At 51.8% G+C, this 17,286-nt stretch overlaps 1 protein-coding gene across 1 annotated transcript in view; it reads right to left on the bottom strand.

The window, feature by feature from the left end:
- LOC141108861 (transcriptional regulator ATRX-like) overlaps positions 1-17,214 on the bottom strand; it is a 43,890-nt gene extending 26,676 nt beyond the window's left edge. Inside the window, exon 1 of the mRNA XM_073600832.1 lies at positions 17,025-17,214. Coding sequence (XP_073456933.1) covers positions 17,025-17,052 — 28 coding nt within the window. The 5' untranslated portion in view covers positions 17,053-17,214. The remainder of the gene's footprint in view (positions 1-17,024) is intronic.
- Positions 17,215-17,286: the final 72 nt, after the last annotated feature.

Below are 17,286 nucleotides of genomic sequence, written 5' to 3' on the forward strand. Positions count from 1 at the left end.
GAGGAGAATGACTATATATACACTGGAGGAGAGGAGAATGACTATATATACTGGAGGAGAGGAGAATGACTATATATACACTGGAGGAGAGGAGAATGACTATATATATACTGGAGGAGAGGAGAATGACTATATATACACTGGAGGAGAGGAGAATGACTATATACTGGAGGAGAGGAGAATGAATATATATACTGGAGGAGAGGAGAATGACTATATATACACTGGAGGAGAGGAGAATGACTATATATACACTGGAGGAGAGGAGAATGACTATATATACCGGAGGAGAGGAGAATGACTATATATACTGGAGGAGAGGAGAATGACTATATATATATATATATATATACACTGGAGGAGAGGAGAATGACTATATATATATATATATATATATATATATATATATATATATATATATATATATATATATATATATATATATATATACTGGAGGAGAGGAGAATGACTATATATATACTGGAGGAGAGGAGAATGACTATATATATACTGGAGGAGAGGAGAATGACTATATATACACTGGAGGAGAGGAGAATGACTATATATACTGGAGGAGAGGAGAATGACTATATATACACTGGAGGAGAGGAGAATGACTATATATACACTGGAGGAGAGGAGAATGACTATATACACACTGGAGGAGAGGAGAATGACTATATATATACTGGAGGAGAGGAGAATGACTATATATACTGGAGGAGAGGAGAATGACTATATATACACTGGAGGAGAGGAGAATGACTATATATACACTGGAGGAGAGGAGAATGACTATATATATATATATACTGGAGGAGAGGAGAATGACTATATATACTGGAGGAGAGGAGAATGACTATATATACACTGGAGGAGAGGAGAATGACTATATATACACTGGAGGAGAGGAGAATGACTATATATATATATATATATATATATATATATATATATATATATATATATATATATATACTGGAGGAGAGGAGAATGACTATATATATACTGGAGGAGAGGAGAATGACTATATATATACTGGAGGAGAGGAGAATGACTATATATACACTGGAGGAGAGGAGAATGACTATATATACACTGGAGGAGAGGAGAATGACTATATATACACTGGAGGAGAGGAGAATGACTATATATACACTGGAGGAGAGGAGAATGACTATATATATACTGGAGGAGAGGAGAATGACTATATACTGGAGGAGAGGAGAATGACTATACACTGGAGGAGAGGAGAATGACTATATATACACTGGAGGAGAGGAGAATGACTATATATACACTGGAGGAGAGGAGAATGACTATATATACACCGGAGGAGAGGAGAATGACTATATATACACCGGAGGAGAGGAGAATGACTATATATACACACTGGAGGAGAGGAGAATGACTATATATACACTGGAGGAGAGGAGAATGACTATATATACACTGGAGGAGAGGAGAATGACTATATATACACTGGAGGAGAGGAGAATGACTATATATACACTGGAGGAGAGGAGAATGACTATATATACACTGGAGGAGAGGAGAATGACTATATATACACTGGAGGAGAGGAGAATGACTATATATACACTGGAGGAGAGGAGAATGACTATATATATACACTGGAGGAGAGGAGAATGACTATATATATATATACACTGGAGGAGAGGAGAATGACTATATATACACTGGAGGAGAGGAGAATGACTATATATACACTGGAGGAGAGGAGAATGACTATATATACACTGGAGGAGAGGAGAATGACTATATATATACACTGGAGGAGAGGAGAATGACTATATATATATACACTGGAGGAGAGGAGAATGACTATATATACTGGAGGAGAGGAGAATGACTATATATACACTGGAGGAGAGGAGAATGACTATATATACACTGGAGGAGAGGAGAATGACTATATATACACTGGAGGAGAGGAGAATGACTATATACTGGAGGAGAGGAGAATGAATATATACTGGAGGAGAGGAGAATGAATATATATACTGGAGGAGAGGAGAATGAATATATATACTGGAGGAGAGGAGAATGAATATATATACTGGAGGAGAGGAGAATGACTATATATACACTGGAGGAGAGGAGAATGACTATATATACTGGAGGAGAGGAGAATGACTATATATACTGGAGGAGAGGAGAATGACTATATATACACTGGAGGAGAGGAGAATGACTATATATACTGGAGGAGAGGAGAATGACTATATATACACTGGAGGAGAGGAGAATGACTATATATACACTGGAGGAGAGGAGAATGACTATACACTGGAGGAGAGGAGAATGACTATATATATACTGGAGGAGAGGAGAATGACTATATATACACTGGAGGAGAGGAGAATGAATATATATACTGGAGGAGAGGAGAATGACTATATATACACTGGAGGAGAGGAGAATGACTATATATACTGGAGGAGAGGAGAATGACTATATATATACTGGAGGAGAGGAGAATGACTATATATACACTGGAGGAGAGGAGAATGACTATATATACACTGGAGGAGAGGAGAATGACTATATATACTGGAGGAGAGGAGAATGACTATATATACACTGGAGGAGAGGAGAATGACTATATATACTGGAGGAGAGGAGAATGACTATATATACACTGGAGGAGAGGAGAATGACTATATATACACTGGAGGAGAGGAGAATGACTATACACTGGAGGAGAGGAGAATGACTATATATACACTGGAGGAGAGGAGAATGACTATATATACTGGAGGAGAGGAGAATGAATATATATACTGGAGGAGAGGAGAATGACTATATATACACTGGAGGAGAGGAGAATGACTATATACTGGAGGAGAGGAGAATGAATATATATACTGGAGGAGAGGAGAATGACTATATATACACTGGAGGAGAGGAGAATGACTATATATACACTGGAGGAGAGGAGAATGACTATATATACTGGAGGAGAGGAGAATGACTATATATACACTGGAGGAGAGGAGAATGACTATATATACTGGAGGAGAGGAGAATTTTATGTAGTGAGCCATAAAAATCAGGAAAAACATAAGAATGGACAGCAAATTTAATATGAAACGGCAGGACGACACAATGGGGGGGATTTACTAACACTGGGGGTGCAAAATTTGGTGCAGCTGTGCATGGGAGCCAATCAGCAAGATCCGATTGGCCGCCATGCACGGCTGCATCAGATTTTGCACCCTCCAGTATCTCGGTAAGCGCAGACACCTTTCAGGTGGTGAAAAATTTAGGCTGAAGACCAGACTGCAAACCCGCTGTAATGGTTTATAGCCGGGGAGTCTCCTCCCAACCCACCTGTGCTCCTCCCCCTGATGCTGAGATTGCCTGTCACACAGAGAAGACCAATAATAACATTTTACAGCCGAGTTAAAGTCTGGTATGACTATCAGTTTTCAGTCTGTACGGAGTGGAGGGGGAGGGGTGCGGATATGGTTTCTGGAGATGTAATGGTATAGGGCAGGGATATGCAATTAGCGGACCTCCAGCTGTTGCAAAATTACAAGTCCTATCATGCCTCTGCCTCTGGGTGTCATGCTAGTGGCTGACAGAGTCTTGCAATGCCTCATTGGACTTGTAGTGCTACAACAGCTGGAGGTCTGCTAATTGCATATCCCTGATATAGGGGGTGAAGAATGGGAAAACTAGAGGACAAAAAAAATGCATGTACAGGGGTACATCAGACGCCTGGGGTCGGGGCCGCACGGGGTGGAGGGGTTGGGCCTGGAAGGTATGGCTGGGCCGGGAAGGCGTGGCTTCGCTCATCAGACGCCTGGGGAACTCACGAAGGGGACGGATGTGATAGGACAAGACGTATATAGATGGACAGAGTTCAGCATTATTTCAAATCCAATGGAAAAAATTACATAAACCATCCCGATTCCCTTCTACAATATAGAGTGAAATCACTCTCTGCGCTCAACATGTTTTCAGAAATTTAGGAATGAGTGAATAAAACCCGTAGTTAGGGACAGAAGAGAGGCCGTCCCGTAGCGATAGGGACAGAAGAGAGCCGTCCCGTAGCGATAGGGACAGAAGAGAGGCCGTCCCGTAGCGACAGGGACAGAAGAGAGGCCGTCCCGTAGCGACAGGGACAGAAGAGAGGCCGTCCCGTAGCGACAGGGACAGAAAAGAGCCGTCCCGTAGCGATAGAGACAGAAGAGAGGCCGTCCCGTAGCGACAGGGACAGAAGAGAGCCGTCCCGTAGCGATAGGGACAGAAGAGAGGCCGTCCCGTAGCGACAGGGACAGAAGAGAGGCCGTCCCGTAGCGACAGGGACAGAAAAGAGCCGTCCCGTAGCGATAGAGACAGAAGAGAGGCCGTCCCGTAGCGACAGGAACAGAAGAGAGGCCGTCCCGTAGCGACAGGAACAGAAGAGAGGCCGTCCCGTAGCGATAGGGACAGAAGAGAGGCCGTCCCGTAGCGACAGGGACAGAAAAGAGGCCGTCCCGTAGCGACAGGGACAGAAGAGAGGCCGTCCCGTAGCGACAGGGACAGAAGAGAGGCCGTCCCGTAGCGACAGGGACAGAAGAGAGGCCGTTCCGTAGCGACAGGGACAGTAGAGAGGCCGTCCCGTAGCGACAGGGACAGTAGAGAGGCCGTCCCGTAGCGACAGGGACAGTAGAGAGGCCGTCCCGTAGCGACAGGGACAGAAGAGAGGCCGTCCCGTAGCGACAGGGACAGAAGAGAGGCCGTCCCGTAGCGACAGGGACAGAAGAGAGGCCGTCCCGTAGCGACAGGGACAGAAGAGAGGCCGTCCCGTAGCGACAGGGACAGAAGAGAGGCCGTCCCGTAGCGACAGGGACAGAAGAGAGGCCGTCCCGTAGCGACAGGGACAGAAGAGAGGCCGTCCCGTAGCGACAGGGACAGAAGAGAGGCCGTCCCGTAGCGACAGGGACAGAAGAGAGGCCGTCCCGTAGCGACAGGGACAGAAGAGAGGCCGTCCCGTAGCGACAGGGACAGAAGAGAGGCCGTCCCGTAGCGACAGGGACAGAAGAGAGGCCGTCCCGTAGCGACAGAGACAGAAGAGAGGCCGTCCCGTAGCGACAGGGACAGAAGAGAGGCCGTCCCGTAGCGACAGGGACAGAAGAGAGGCCGTCCCGTAGCGACAGGGACAGAAGAGAGGCCGTCCCGTAGCGACAGGGACAGAAGAGAGGCCGTCCCGTAGCGACAGGGACAGAAGAGAGGCCGTCCCGTAGCGACAGGGACAGAAGAGAGGCCGTCCCGTAGCGACAGGGACAGAAGAGAGGCCGTCCCGTAGCGACAGGGACAGAAGAGAGGCCGTCCCGTAGCGACAGGGACAGAAGAGAGGCCGTCCCGTAGCGATAGGGACAGAAGAGAGGCCGTCCCGTAGCGATAGGGACAGAAGAGAGGCCGTCCCGTAGCGATAGGGACAGAAGAGAAATATCAGAGGGAATTGGGGGATGAAAGAGTGGTGGGGTGAGCCCGGGACCAGTTAACCTTTCGCATCCCTGGTACAGCGTCATATTAAAGTCTTGTGGCAAGTTACATTCAGTCCACATAGAGGTCGAATCATAGGATATGGGGATCCACGGTTTTCCTTATGTCGGTGGATAAGCGGGATGTTCACGTAACTCGTATCACCAGGTGATAAATCTGTGGGAGAACCTTCACCGAGATCCCATCCACCAGAACTGCAGTAGAAATGGCTGACGAATCAGATGAAGCCATTTACACAATTCCAGAAGAAAAAATAAATGAACATATGAGGGTTCCTGATTGGCTTGGTGGCCATGGCTGGAATATTAAACAAGGCATCAAATGACTGCAGAGCCGGAACGCAGCCCCATGCACCGCGCTCCAAAGGAGAGTTTATTTGTTCTAAATGAGCAGCAGAATTCTTCTGCCAACACGCACTATGACCAAACCGTTACTGAAAGTTCACCGAACCGGATCCTAGCCGATGAAAGGTGGAGGGAGAAATGTGCAACAAGTGTGTGAGAGGAGACTGAAGTCCAAGATGGGCAAGAACAGGACTAATCCTGACATGGGAAGCCCAATTGTCTGTCAGAAAATAAAACATCTGGGTGAGAGTAGAACTCCCCCGTGTATAAAGTCCTAACCGAGGAGGAGTCAGAGGACAACAAACTCCCTAACAAGATAAAGGGCAGAAAATGAGAATCAAACGCTGGTCCAGAGGATTCATGTCATGGCAAAACTCCTGGGGTAGAGGTCAGCAACAAGTGAAGCATGTCTGATTATAGACCTTGCAGAAAGTAGACTTCCTAACTTTAAGCATAGAAATTGCAGAATAAGATCCCCCCATCTCAGAACTTGGCCTTCAGAAGCAATTTTGTTATAGTCAGTGAATGAGGAGCAGGATGGCAAATCAGTTTTTGGGACAAAATATAATAAAGATCTGGCATTGCCCATGGAGCACTTGGCAGAAATCTTAGGTCAGCATACCACATCCATTTGGGTCAATCTAGAACTAGAGGGATCCCTGGAATTCCTCCATCCTGTGATGTAAATGAGGAAGAAGTTTCAGGTGAGGAATGGGACAAGTTAGCCCACCAGAGGACCCACTGCCTCCGCTGGAGGAGCCCTGTATCTGGAGACAAACCTGTTAAGTTTGTTGTTAAACCCCAAGGCCAGGAGATCCACACTCGGCGCTCCCCACCTGCAACACAGGTCCTGGAACACTTCTGGGTATAGGGACCGCTCCCCTGGGTCAAGGTGCTGCCGACTGAGAAAAACTGCCTGCCAGTTGTCTACACCTGGGATGTACACAGCTGAAAGGTCTGGAACAAAAAGCTCTGCCCAGGAAATAATTGAATCTACCTCTCTCGCCACGCCACAGTGAGACTTCTGGTTACTCAGGGTTAATGATTGTATCCAACCGCCATGACACCGTCCAATGGAATCCTGATTCTCCAGAGGGATAACCAGTGATGCAGAGAAAGCCAAATGTTCCAGGAGGTTGATCAGGAGATAAGTACTCCAAAGTCACCATTCCGCAGCAAAGTGCCCAGGATTCTTCCCCAACCCAACAGGCTGCCATATGGCAAAATTATCCTCTAGAGGATAAGGAAGGACTTCCCTGAACCTAGGGCCAGGTTTCTCAGCCAAGTCCCACAACACAATGTTACACTGCAGAACACTGGAAGGAAACTGAGGAGATAGACAGCATTGAAGGAGACCATCAGCCATCAGGAGAAGTTCTCTTGAAGAAGCAGAAGACTCATGGACTACAGAGCTCCAATCTGAGACCAGAGAGTCTGGAGCTTCACTTGTGGAAGGAATATTCTCTCCTGAGCCCTGTGCAGGACTAGACTCAGATACTCCAAATGATGAGCAGGTCCCAGCAACATTTCCTGAAGGTTGAGGATTTATGAATCAGGTAAAGACACGCCTGGGAGAGCCCCTGCTGACTGTTCCCTCAACAGGCAGGTTCCTAGGTATGCCACAAGAATGTAGCAGAGCCAATACTGCTGCCATCGCTTATCCAATGCCTGGAGTGCAGTCAAGAGGCGAAGGGCTGGGCCACAAACTAGTAGTGCAGGGGCCCCACAGCAAAGTTTAGGAATTGCTGATGCACTGAATATATGGGGACAAGCCTCCTTGATGTCCCCAGAAGCCAGTGCATTAAGATGTGGTCCTTCAAAGGCCATGCAGATTGACTGACTCTTGGGAGAAGTTTTAGACTTCAGCACTTCACCAAAGTGCCTTACAAATATGCAACCAAATGAGGTGCATGTGAGAAGACCAAATGCTTGCAGCAAAGTAACGCTACACCCATCTGCTCCACACATTCAATCAGCAAGGGATTAGCCAGACCTCCTCCTCCTGTCCACCCCCAGCCAGGACCTCCCCTGCCTCTCCCCCCCACCCAGGACCTCCTCCGCTTCTCCCCCTGGGTGGACCTCCTCCCCTTCTCCCCCTGGGTGGACCTCCTCCGCCTCTCCGTCCCACCCAGGACCTCCTCCGCCCTCTCCGTCCCACCCAGGACCTCCCCCCCCACCCCCCCAACCAGGACCTCCTCCGCCTCCTCCCCCCTCCCAGGACCTTGACCTCCTCCTCCTCCCTGCCCCACCCAAGACCTCCTCCGCCTCTCCTCTTCTTTCCCACGAATTTGTATACTTGTTGATAAACACATGCCAACCATGTACACATGCGTATAAACTGCCAGTACAAGTGCTTACTAGGTGTGAACGCAACTGGGAGATGGTGACAGAGTGTTGTCACCCTATAACAGGAAGTAACAAGGACCTCCATGCAGGATCACCAGGGATTATTTTACCACACACGTTAAACCTTGTGTAAAAAAGTTAGTAATTGGGTTTAGATTTACTGTAAAGCCTGGAGAACACGAAAGGCAGGAGAGTGCAGTCAGTGAGGGGATACATCCCGGGATTCCCCCAATAACGTTGCCATGTCCGGGGCTCCAGGTTTGAGAACGTGACCTCAATGACCACAATCCGGCATTCAGCTCCACCAGAGGGGACAGTACAGGAAGGAGCGCTCTGTAGAACATAGAGCTTCTTTTTAATGTCTTCAAGCTGCAGAGGTGAGCCAGAGCGACGCTCCATTTTCCTGGCAGCCGGATCTTTGCCAGCGGTGAGTCACCAGCATAACATCGGCACAGCTGCAGATCAGTCCTGTCTGGTGCCGCCAGAAAATCAACCACTGGAGGAGAACCGTCATGTCTGTTCTATGAGACTGAACACAACGGAGGAGAGCGGGGTTCTTCTACGGGTCACCTACCTTCCAGGAAACCTCCAATTCCATCCCCCTAATCACCAGCGGGGGGGCAGAATATATAAAGGGGGGGGAGGGGCTCAGGAATGACAGGACACCGGATCACATCCTCATTGGAAGGGAGAAATGTGATCCCCACACACTCTGCACAGTGATTGGTCTTGTGTGCAGGGGGTGCTGTGATTGGGGAGGAGCTGCCCCTTATGCTGCAATCCGATAGGCCGTCCACCATCGTTCACAAAGCAATCTGCCATGTATGGCTTTAACTGATTTGTGGTTTTCAGGAAACGGATGACCCCCCCCCCCCCCCCCCCCCCTGTGATTAGAGGTAGTTGTAGAATGACTGCAGGTACTAGTAACACACCAATGTGCACAACTGCATTCTTCTCCCCCATGTGCTGGACCGTCACCAGTATCATACAGGAGAAGAGTCATTACCCCCCCTACTGGTCATATTCCATCATCGACATCAGTGCTCCCAAACTACGGCCAACAATGGGATCTTATCTTCTTATCTCCCCTCCCCCCCCACACCAACAATGGGATCCAATGGATCTTATCTTCTTATCTCCCCTCCCCCCCCCACACCAACAATGGGATCTTATCTTCTTATCTCCCCTCCCCCCCCCCACACCAACAATGGATCTTATCTTCTTATCTCCCCTCCCCCCCCACACCAACAATGGGATCTTATCTCCCCCCCCACTGACACCAACAATGGGATCTTATCTTCTTATCTCCCCCCCCCCACACCAACAATGGGATCTAATCCCCCCTCCCCCCCCGCTGACACCAACAATGGGATCTTATCTCCCCCCCCCCCACTGACACCAACAATGGGATCTTATCTCCCCCCCCCCACACCAACAATGGGATCTTATCTTCTCATCTCCCCTCCCCCCCCCCACACCAACAATGGGATCTTATCTCCCCTCCCCCCCCACTGACACCAACAATGGGATCTTATCTTCTTATCTCCCCTCCCCCCCCCCCACACCAACAATGGATCTTATCTCCCCTCCCCCCCCCACTGACACCAACAATGGGATCTTATCTTCTTATCTCCCCTCCCCCCCCCCACACCAACAATGGGATCTTATCTTCTTATCTCCCCTCCCCCCCCACTGACACCAACAATGGGATCTTATCTCCCCCCCCCCACACCAACAATGGGATCTTATCTCCCCTCCCCCCCCCACTGACACCCAACAATGGGATCTATCTTCTTATCTCCCCTCCCCCCCCCACACCAACAATGGGATCTTATCTCCCCCCTCCCCCCCCACTGACACCAACAATGGATCTTATCTCCCCCCCCACACCAACAATGGGATCTTATCTCCCCTCCCCCCCCACTGACACCAACAATGGGATCTTATCTTCTTATCTCCCCTCCCCCCCCCACACCAACAATGGGATCTTATCTCCCCCCCCCCCCACTGACACCAACAATGGGATCTTATCTCCCCTCCCCCCCCCACTGACACCCAACAATGGGATCTTATCTCCCCTCCCCCCCCACTGACACCAACAATGGATCTTATCTCCCCTCCGCTGACACCAACAATGGGATCTTATCTCCCCCCCCCACACCAACAATGGATCTTATCTCCCCTCCCCCCCCCACTGACACCAACAATGGGATCTTATCTCCCCCCCCACTGACACCAACAATGGGATCTTATCCCCCTCCGCTGACACCAACAATGGGATCTTATCCCCTCCCCCCCCACTGACACCAACAATGGGATCTTATCTTCTTATCTCCCCTCCCCCCCCCCACACCAACAATGGGATCTTATCTCCCCTCCCCCCCCACTGACACCAACAATGGGATCTTATCTCCCCTCCCCCCCACTGACACCAACAATGGGATCTTATCTCCCTCCCCCCCCCCACTGACACAACAATGGATCTTATCCCCCTCCGCTGACACCAACAATGGGATCTTATCCCCCCCCCACTGACACCAACAATGGGATCTTATCCCCCCTCCGCTGACACCAACAATGGATCTAATCCCCCCTCCGCTGACACAACAATGGGATCTAATCCCCCCTCCGCTGACACCAACATGGGATCTAATCCCCCTCCGCTGACACCAACAATGGGATCTAATCCCCCCCTCCGCTGACACCAACAATGGGATCTAATCCCCCCTCCCCCCCCACTGACACCAACAATGGGATCTAATCCCCCCTCCGCTGACACCAACAATGGGATCTAATCCCCCTCCGCTGACACCAACAATGGGATCTTATCTCCCCCCCCCCCCACTGACACCAACAATGGGATCTTATCCCCCCTCCGCTGACACCAACAATGGGATCTTATCTCCCCTCCGCTGACACCAACAATGGGATCTTATCTCCCCCCCCCCCCACTGACACCAACAATGGGATCTAATCCCCCCTCCCCCCCACTGACACCAACAATGGGATCTTATCTCCCTCCGCTGACACCAACAATGGGATCTTATCTCCCCTCCGCTGACACCAACAATGGGATCTAATCCCCCCCTCCGCTGACACCAACAATGGGATCTAATCCCCCTCCGCTGACACCAACAATGGATCTAATCCCCCCTCCGCTGACACCAACAATGGATCTAATCCCCCCTCCGCTGACACCAACAATGGGATCTTATCTCCCCCCCCCCCCCACTGACACCAACAATGGGATCTAATCTCCCCTCCCCCCCCGCTGACACCAACAATGGGATCTTATCTCCCCCCCACTGACACCAACAATGGGATCTAATCCCCCCTCCCCCCTCCGCTGACACCAACAATGGGATCTTATCTCCCCTCCGCTGACACCAACAATGGGATCTAATCCCCCCTCCCCCCCCACTGACACCAACAATGGATCTAATCTCCCCTCCCCCCGCTGACACCAACAATGGGATCTAATCCCCCCTCCGCTGACACCAACAATGGATCTAATCCCCCTCCCCCCCCACTGACACCAACAATGGGATCTAATCTCCCCTCCCCCCCGCTGACACCAACAATGGGATCTAATCCCCCCTCCGCTGACACCAACAATGGGATCTAATCCCCCCTCCCCCCCCCGCTGACACCAACAATGGGATCTAATCCCCCCTCCCCCCCCGCTGACACCAACAATGGGATCTAATCTCCCCTCCCCCCCCACTGACACCAACAATGGGATCTAATCCCCCTCCCCCCCGCTGACACCAACAATGGGATCTTATCCCCCCTCCCCCCCGCTGACACCAACAATGGGATCTAATCCCCCCTCCCCCCCCCGCTGACACCAACAATGGGATCTTATCTCCCCTCCCCCCCCCACTGACACCAACAATGGATCTAATCTCCCCTCCCCCCCGCTGACACCAACAATGGGATCTTATCTCCCCTCCCCCCCGCTGACACCAACAATGGGATCTTATCCCCCCTCCCCCCCACTGACACCAACAATGGGATCTTATCTCCCCTCCCCCCCCCACTGACACCAACAATGGGATCTTATCTCCCCTCCCCCCCCGCTGACACCAACAATGGGATCTTATCCCCCCTCCCCCCCCGCTGACACCAACAATGGGATCTTATCTCCCCTCCCCCCCCCACTGACACCAACAATGGGATCTAATCTCCCCTCCCCCCCGCTGACACCAACAATGGGATCTTATCTCCCCCCCACTGACACCAACAATGGGATCTTATCTCCCCTCCCCCCCCCACTGACACCAACAATGGGATCTTATCCCCCCTCCCCCCCACTGACACCAACAATGGGATCTTATCTCCCCCCCGCTGACACCAACAATGGGATCTTATCCCCCCCCCCGCTGACACCAACAATGGGATCTTATCTCCCCCCGCTGACACAAACAATGGGATCTTATCTCCCCTCCCCCCCCGCTGACACCAACAATGGGATCTAATCCCCTCCCCCCCGCTGACACCAACAATGGGATCTTATCCCCCCCCGCTGACACCAACAATGGGATCTAATCCCCCCTCCCCCCCACTAACACCAACAATGGGATCTTATCTCCCCTCCCCCCCCGCTGACACCAACAATGGGATCTTATCCCCCCTCCCCCCACTGACACCAACAATGGGATCTTATCTCCCCTCCCCCCCCCGCTGACACCAACAATGGGATCTTATCTCCCCCCCCCCCCGCTGACACCAACAATGGGATCTAATCCCCCCTCCCCCCCGCTGACACCAACAATGGGATCTTATCCCCCCTCCCCCCCGCTGACACCAACAATGGGATCTAATCCCCTCCCCCCCGCTGACACCAACATGGGATCTTATCTCCCCCCCCCCCCGCTGACACCAACAATGGGATCTAATCCCCCTCCCCCCCCACTGACACCAACAATGGGATCTTATCTCCCCCCCCCCCCGCTGACACCAACAATGGGATCTAATCCCCCCTCCCCCCCCCACTGACACCAACAATGGGATCTAATCTCCCCTCCCCCCCCACTGACACCAACAATGGGATCTTATCCCCCCCCCCGCTGACACCCAACAATGGGATCTAATCCCCCTCCCCCCCGCTGACACCAACAATGGGATCTAATCTCCCCTCCCCCCCCGCTGACACCAACAATGGGATCTAATCCCCCCTCCCCCCCGCTGACACCAACAATGGGATCTTATCTCCCCTCCCCCCCCACTGACACCAACAATGGGATCTTATCCCCCTCCCCCCCGCTGACACCAACAATGGGATCTTATCTCCCCTCCCCCCCCGCTGACACCAACAATGGGATCTTATCCCCCCTCCCCCCCGCTGACACCAACAATGGGATCTTATCTCCCCTCCCCCCCCGCTGACACCAACAATGGGATCTTATCCCCCTCCCCCCCCGCTGACACCAACAATGGGATCTAATCCCCCTCCCCCCCCGCTGACACCAACAATGGGATCTTATCCCCCTCCCCCCCCGCTGACACCAACAATGGGATCTTATCTCCCTCCCCCCCCCACTGACACCAACAATGGGATCTATCTCCCCTCCCCCCCCGCTGACACCAACAATGGGATCTAATCTCCCCTCCCCCCCCGCTGACACCAACAATGGGATCTAATCTCCCCTCCCCCCGCTGACACCAACAATGGGATCTTATCTCCCCCCCCGCTGACACCAACAATGGGATCTTATCTCCCCCCCCCCCACTGACACCAACAATGGGATCTAATCCCCCCTCCCCCCCGCTGACACCAACAATGGGATCTTATCTCCCCTCCCCCCCCCCCCACTGACACCAACAATGGGATCTTATCTCCCCTCCCCCCCCCACTGACACCAACAATGGGATCTAATCCCCCCCCCCCGCTGACACCAACAATGGGATCTTATCTCCCCTCCCCCCCCCACTGACACCAACAATGGGATCTTATCTCCCCTCCCCCCCGCTGACACCAACAATGGGATCTAATCCCCCCCCCCACTGACACCAACAATGGGATCTAATCTCCCCTCCCCCCCCGCTGACACCAACAATGGGATCTAATCTCCCCTCCCCCCGCTGACACCAACAATGGGATCTAATCCCCCCTCCCCCCCCCACTGACACCAACAATGGGATCTAATCCCCCCCCCCGCTGACACCAACAATGGGATCTTATCTCCCCTCCCCCCCGCTGCACCAACAATGGGATCTAATCCCCCCTCCCCCCCCACTGACACCAACAATGGGATCTAATCCCCCCTCCCCCCCCCCACTGACACCAACAATGGATCTAATCCCCCCCCCCGCTGACACCAACAATGGGATCTTATCTCCCCTCCCCCACGCTGACACCAACAATGGGATCTTATCTCCCCTCCCCCCCCGCTGACACCAACAATGGGATCTTATCTCCCCTCCCCACGCTGACACCAACAATGGGATCTTATCTCCCCTCCCCCCCGCTGACACCAACAATGGGATCTTATCTCCCCCCCCCCCACTAACACCAACAATGGATCTTATCTCCCCTCCCCCCCCGCTGACACCAACAATGGGATCTTATCTCCCCTCCCCCCCGCTGACACCAACAATGGGATCTTATCTCCCCTCCCCCCCCGCTGACACCAACAATGGGATCTTATCTCCCCCCCCCCCACTAACACCAACAATGGGATCTTATCTCCCCTCCCCCCCGCTGACACCACAATGGGATCTTATCTCCCCTCCCCCCCGCTGACACCAACAATGGGATCTTATCTCCCTCCCCCCGCTGACACCAACAATGGATCTTATCTCCCTCCCCCCCGCTGACACCAACAATGGGATCTTATCTCCCCCCCCCCCACTAACACCAACAATGGGATCTTATCTCCCCTCCCCCCCCCGCTGACACCAACAATGGGATCTTATCTCCCCTCCCCCCCGCTGACACCAACAATGGGATCTTATCTCCCCTCCCCCCCGCTGACACCAACAATGGGATCTAATCTCCCCTCCCCCCCCACTAACACCAACAATGGGATCTTATCTCCCCTCCCCCCCCACTAACACCAACAATGGGATCTTATCTCCCCTCCCCCCCCCACTAACACCAACAATGGGATCTTATCTCCCCCCCCCCCCACTGACACCAACAATGGGATCTAATCTCCCCCCCCCCGCTGACACCAACAATGGGATCTTATCTCCCCTCCCCCCCCCCACTAACACCAACAATGGGATCTTATCTCCCCCCCCCCCCCACTGACACCAACAATGGGATCTAATCTCCCCCCCCCTGCTGACACCAACAATGGGATCTAATCCCCCCCCGCTGACACCAACAATGGGATCTAATTTCCCCCCCCCCCCGCTGACACCAACAATGGGATCTAATCTCCCCCCCTCCCCCCCCACTGACACCAACAATGGGATCTAATCCCCCCCTCCCCCCCCCACTGACACCAACAATGGGATCTAATCCCCCCTCCCCCCGCTGACACCAACAATGGGATCTAATCCCCCCCCCCCCCGCTGACACCAACAATGGGATCTAATTCCCTCACTGATACCTAAGATGGGGCACTATTCCCCCCACTGATACCAATGATGGGACACTATTCCTCCCACTGACACCAATGATGGGGCACTATTCCTCCCACTGATACCAATGATGGGACGCTATTCCTCCCACTGACACCAATGATGGGACACTATTCCTCCCACTGATACCAATGATGGGACACTATTCCTCCCACTGATACCAATGATGGGACGCTATTCCTCCCACTGACACCAATGATGGGACACTATTCCTCCACTGACACCAATGATGGGGCACTATTCCTCCCACTGACACCAATGATGGGCACTATTCCTCCCACTGATACCAATGATGGGACACTATTCCTCCACTGACACCAATGATGGGACACTATTCCTCCCACTGATACCAATGATGGGCACTATTCCTCCCACTGATACCAATGATGGGACACTATTCTCCCACTGACACCAATGATGGGACACTATTCCTCCACTGATACCAATGATGGGACACTATTCTCCCACTGATACCAATGATGGGGCACTATTCCTCCCACTGACACCAATGATGGGACACTATTCCTCCCACTGACACCAATGATGGACACTATTCCTCCACTGATACCAATGATGGGACACTAATTCCTCCCACTGATACCAATGATGGGACACTATTCCTCCCACTGATACCAATGATGGGACACTATTCTCCCACTGACACCAATGATGGGGCACTATTCCTCCCACTGATACCAATGATGGGACACTATTCCTCCCACTGATACCAATGATGGGGCACTATTCCTCCCACTGATACCAATGATGGGACACTATTCCTCCCAGTGACACCTAAGATGGGGCACTATTCCTCCCCACTGACACCAATGATGGGACACTATTCCTCCCAGTGACACCTAAGATGGGGCACTATTCCTCCCACTGACACCAATGATGGGGCATTGTTAATTCCCACTAGTGGCAGAACCTTTTCTATCACGGTAACAGTCCGGCCCCCCTCAATTCTGAAGGACAGTAAACTGGCGCTTTGTTCAGGAGACCCCTGACCAGGAATAGGTTACATGCAGGTAAATCATGGGTTTCATTACGGAGGGGGATGGTAGAAATTTCTCCCATGGGGGACACAGAACACACTTCACGGTTTTTAGTATAGTGGGGAAAGTTTAGAAGACCTGAGAGACTTGTATGACCCCTCCCCCCCTCCTTCAGTTCTTGTGTTGGTGTCACTATGACAAGTGAGATGAAGAATAATTGGGGGTACATTACCGGGGTCCACCAGTGTCTTCTGGTACATCTCCTTCAGCTTTTACTCTTCACATTCCGCCCCTGGGTGAGATTTCTGTACATTTCATAACCAATAATTAGAACACCTCCATCTTCATGCCAGCGCTGCATCATATATGCTCGTTCCTGAGGGCGCTTCACAGTCGCCAGTTCTATAACCTGATTGGAGGAGAAAAAGCTCATTTACCAGGGACATCCAATCTGCTGGGAGGAATCCATCTGTGTCCTACACCTTAGTGGACGG

The sequence above is a fragment of the Aquarana catesbeiana genome, linkage group LG09, assembly GCF_042186555.1.
Source record: "Aquarana catesbeiana isolate 2022-GZ linkage group LG09, ASM4218655v1, whole genome shotgun sequence".
Taxonomy (NCBI): domain Eukaryota; kingdom Metazoa; phylum Chordata; class Amphibia; order Anura; family Ranidae; genus Aquarana; species Aquarana catesbeiana.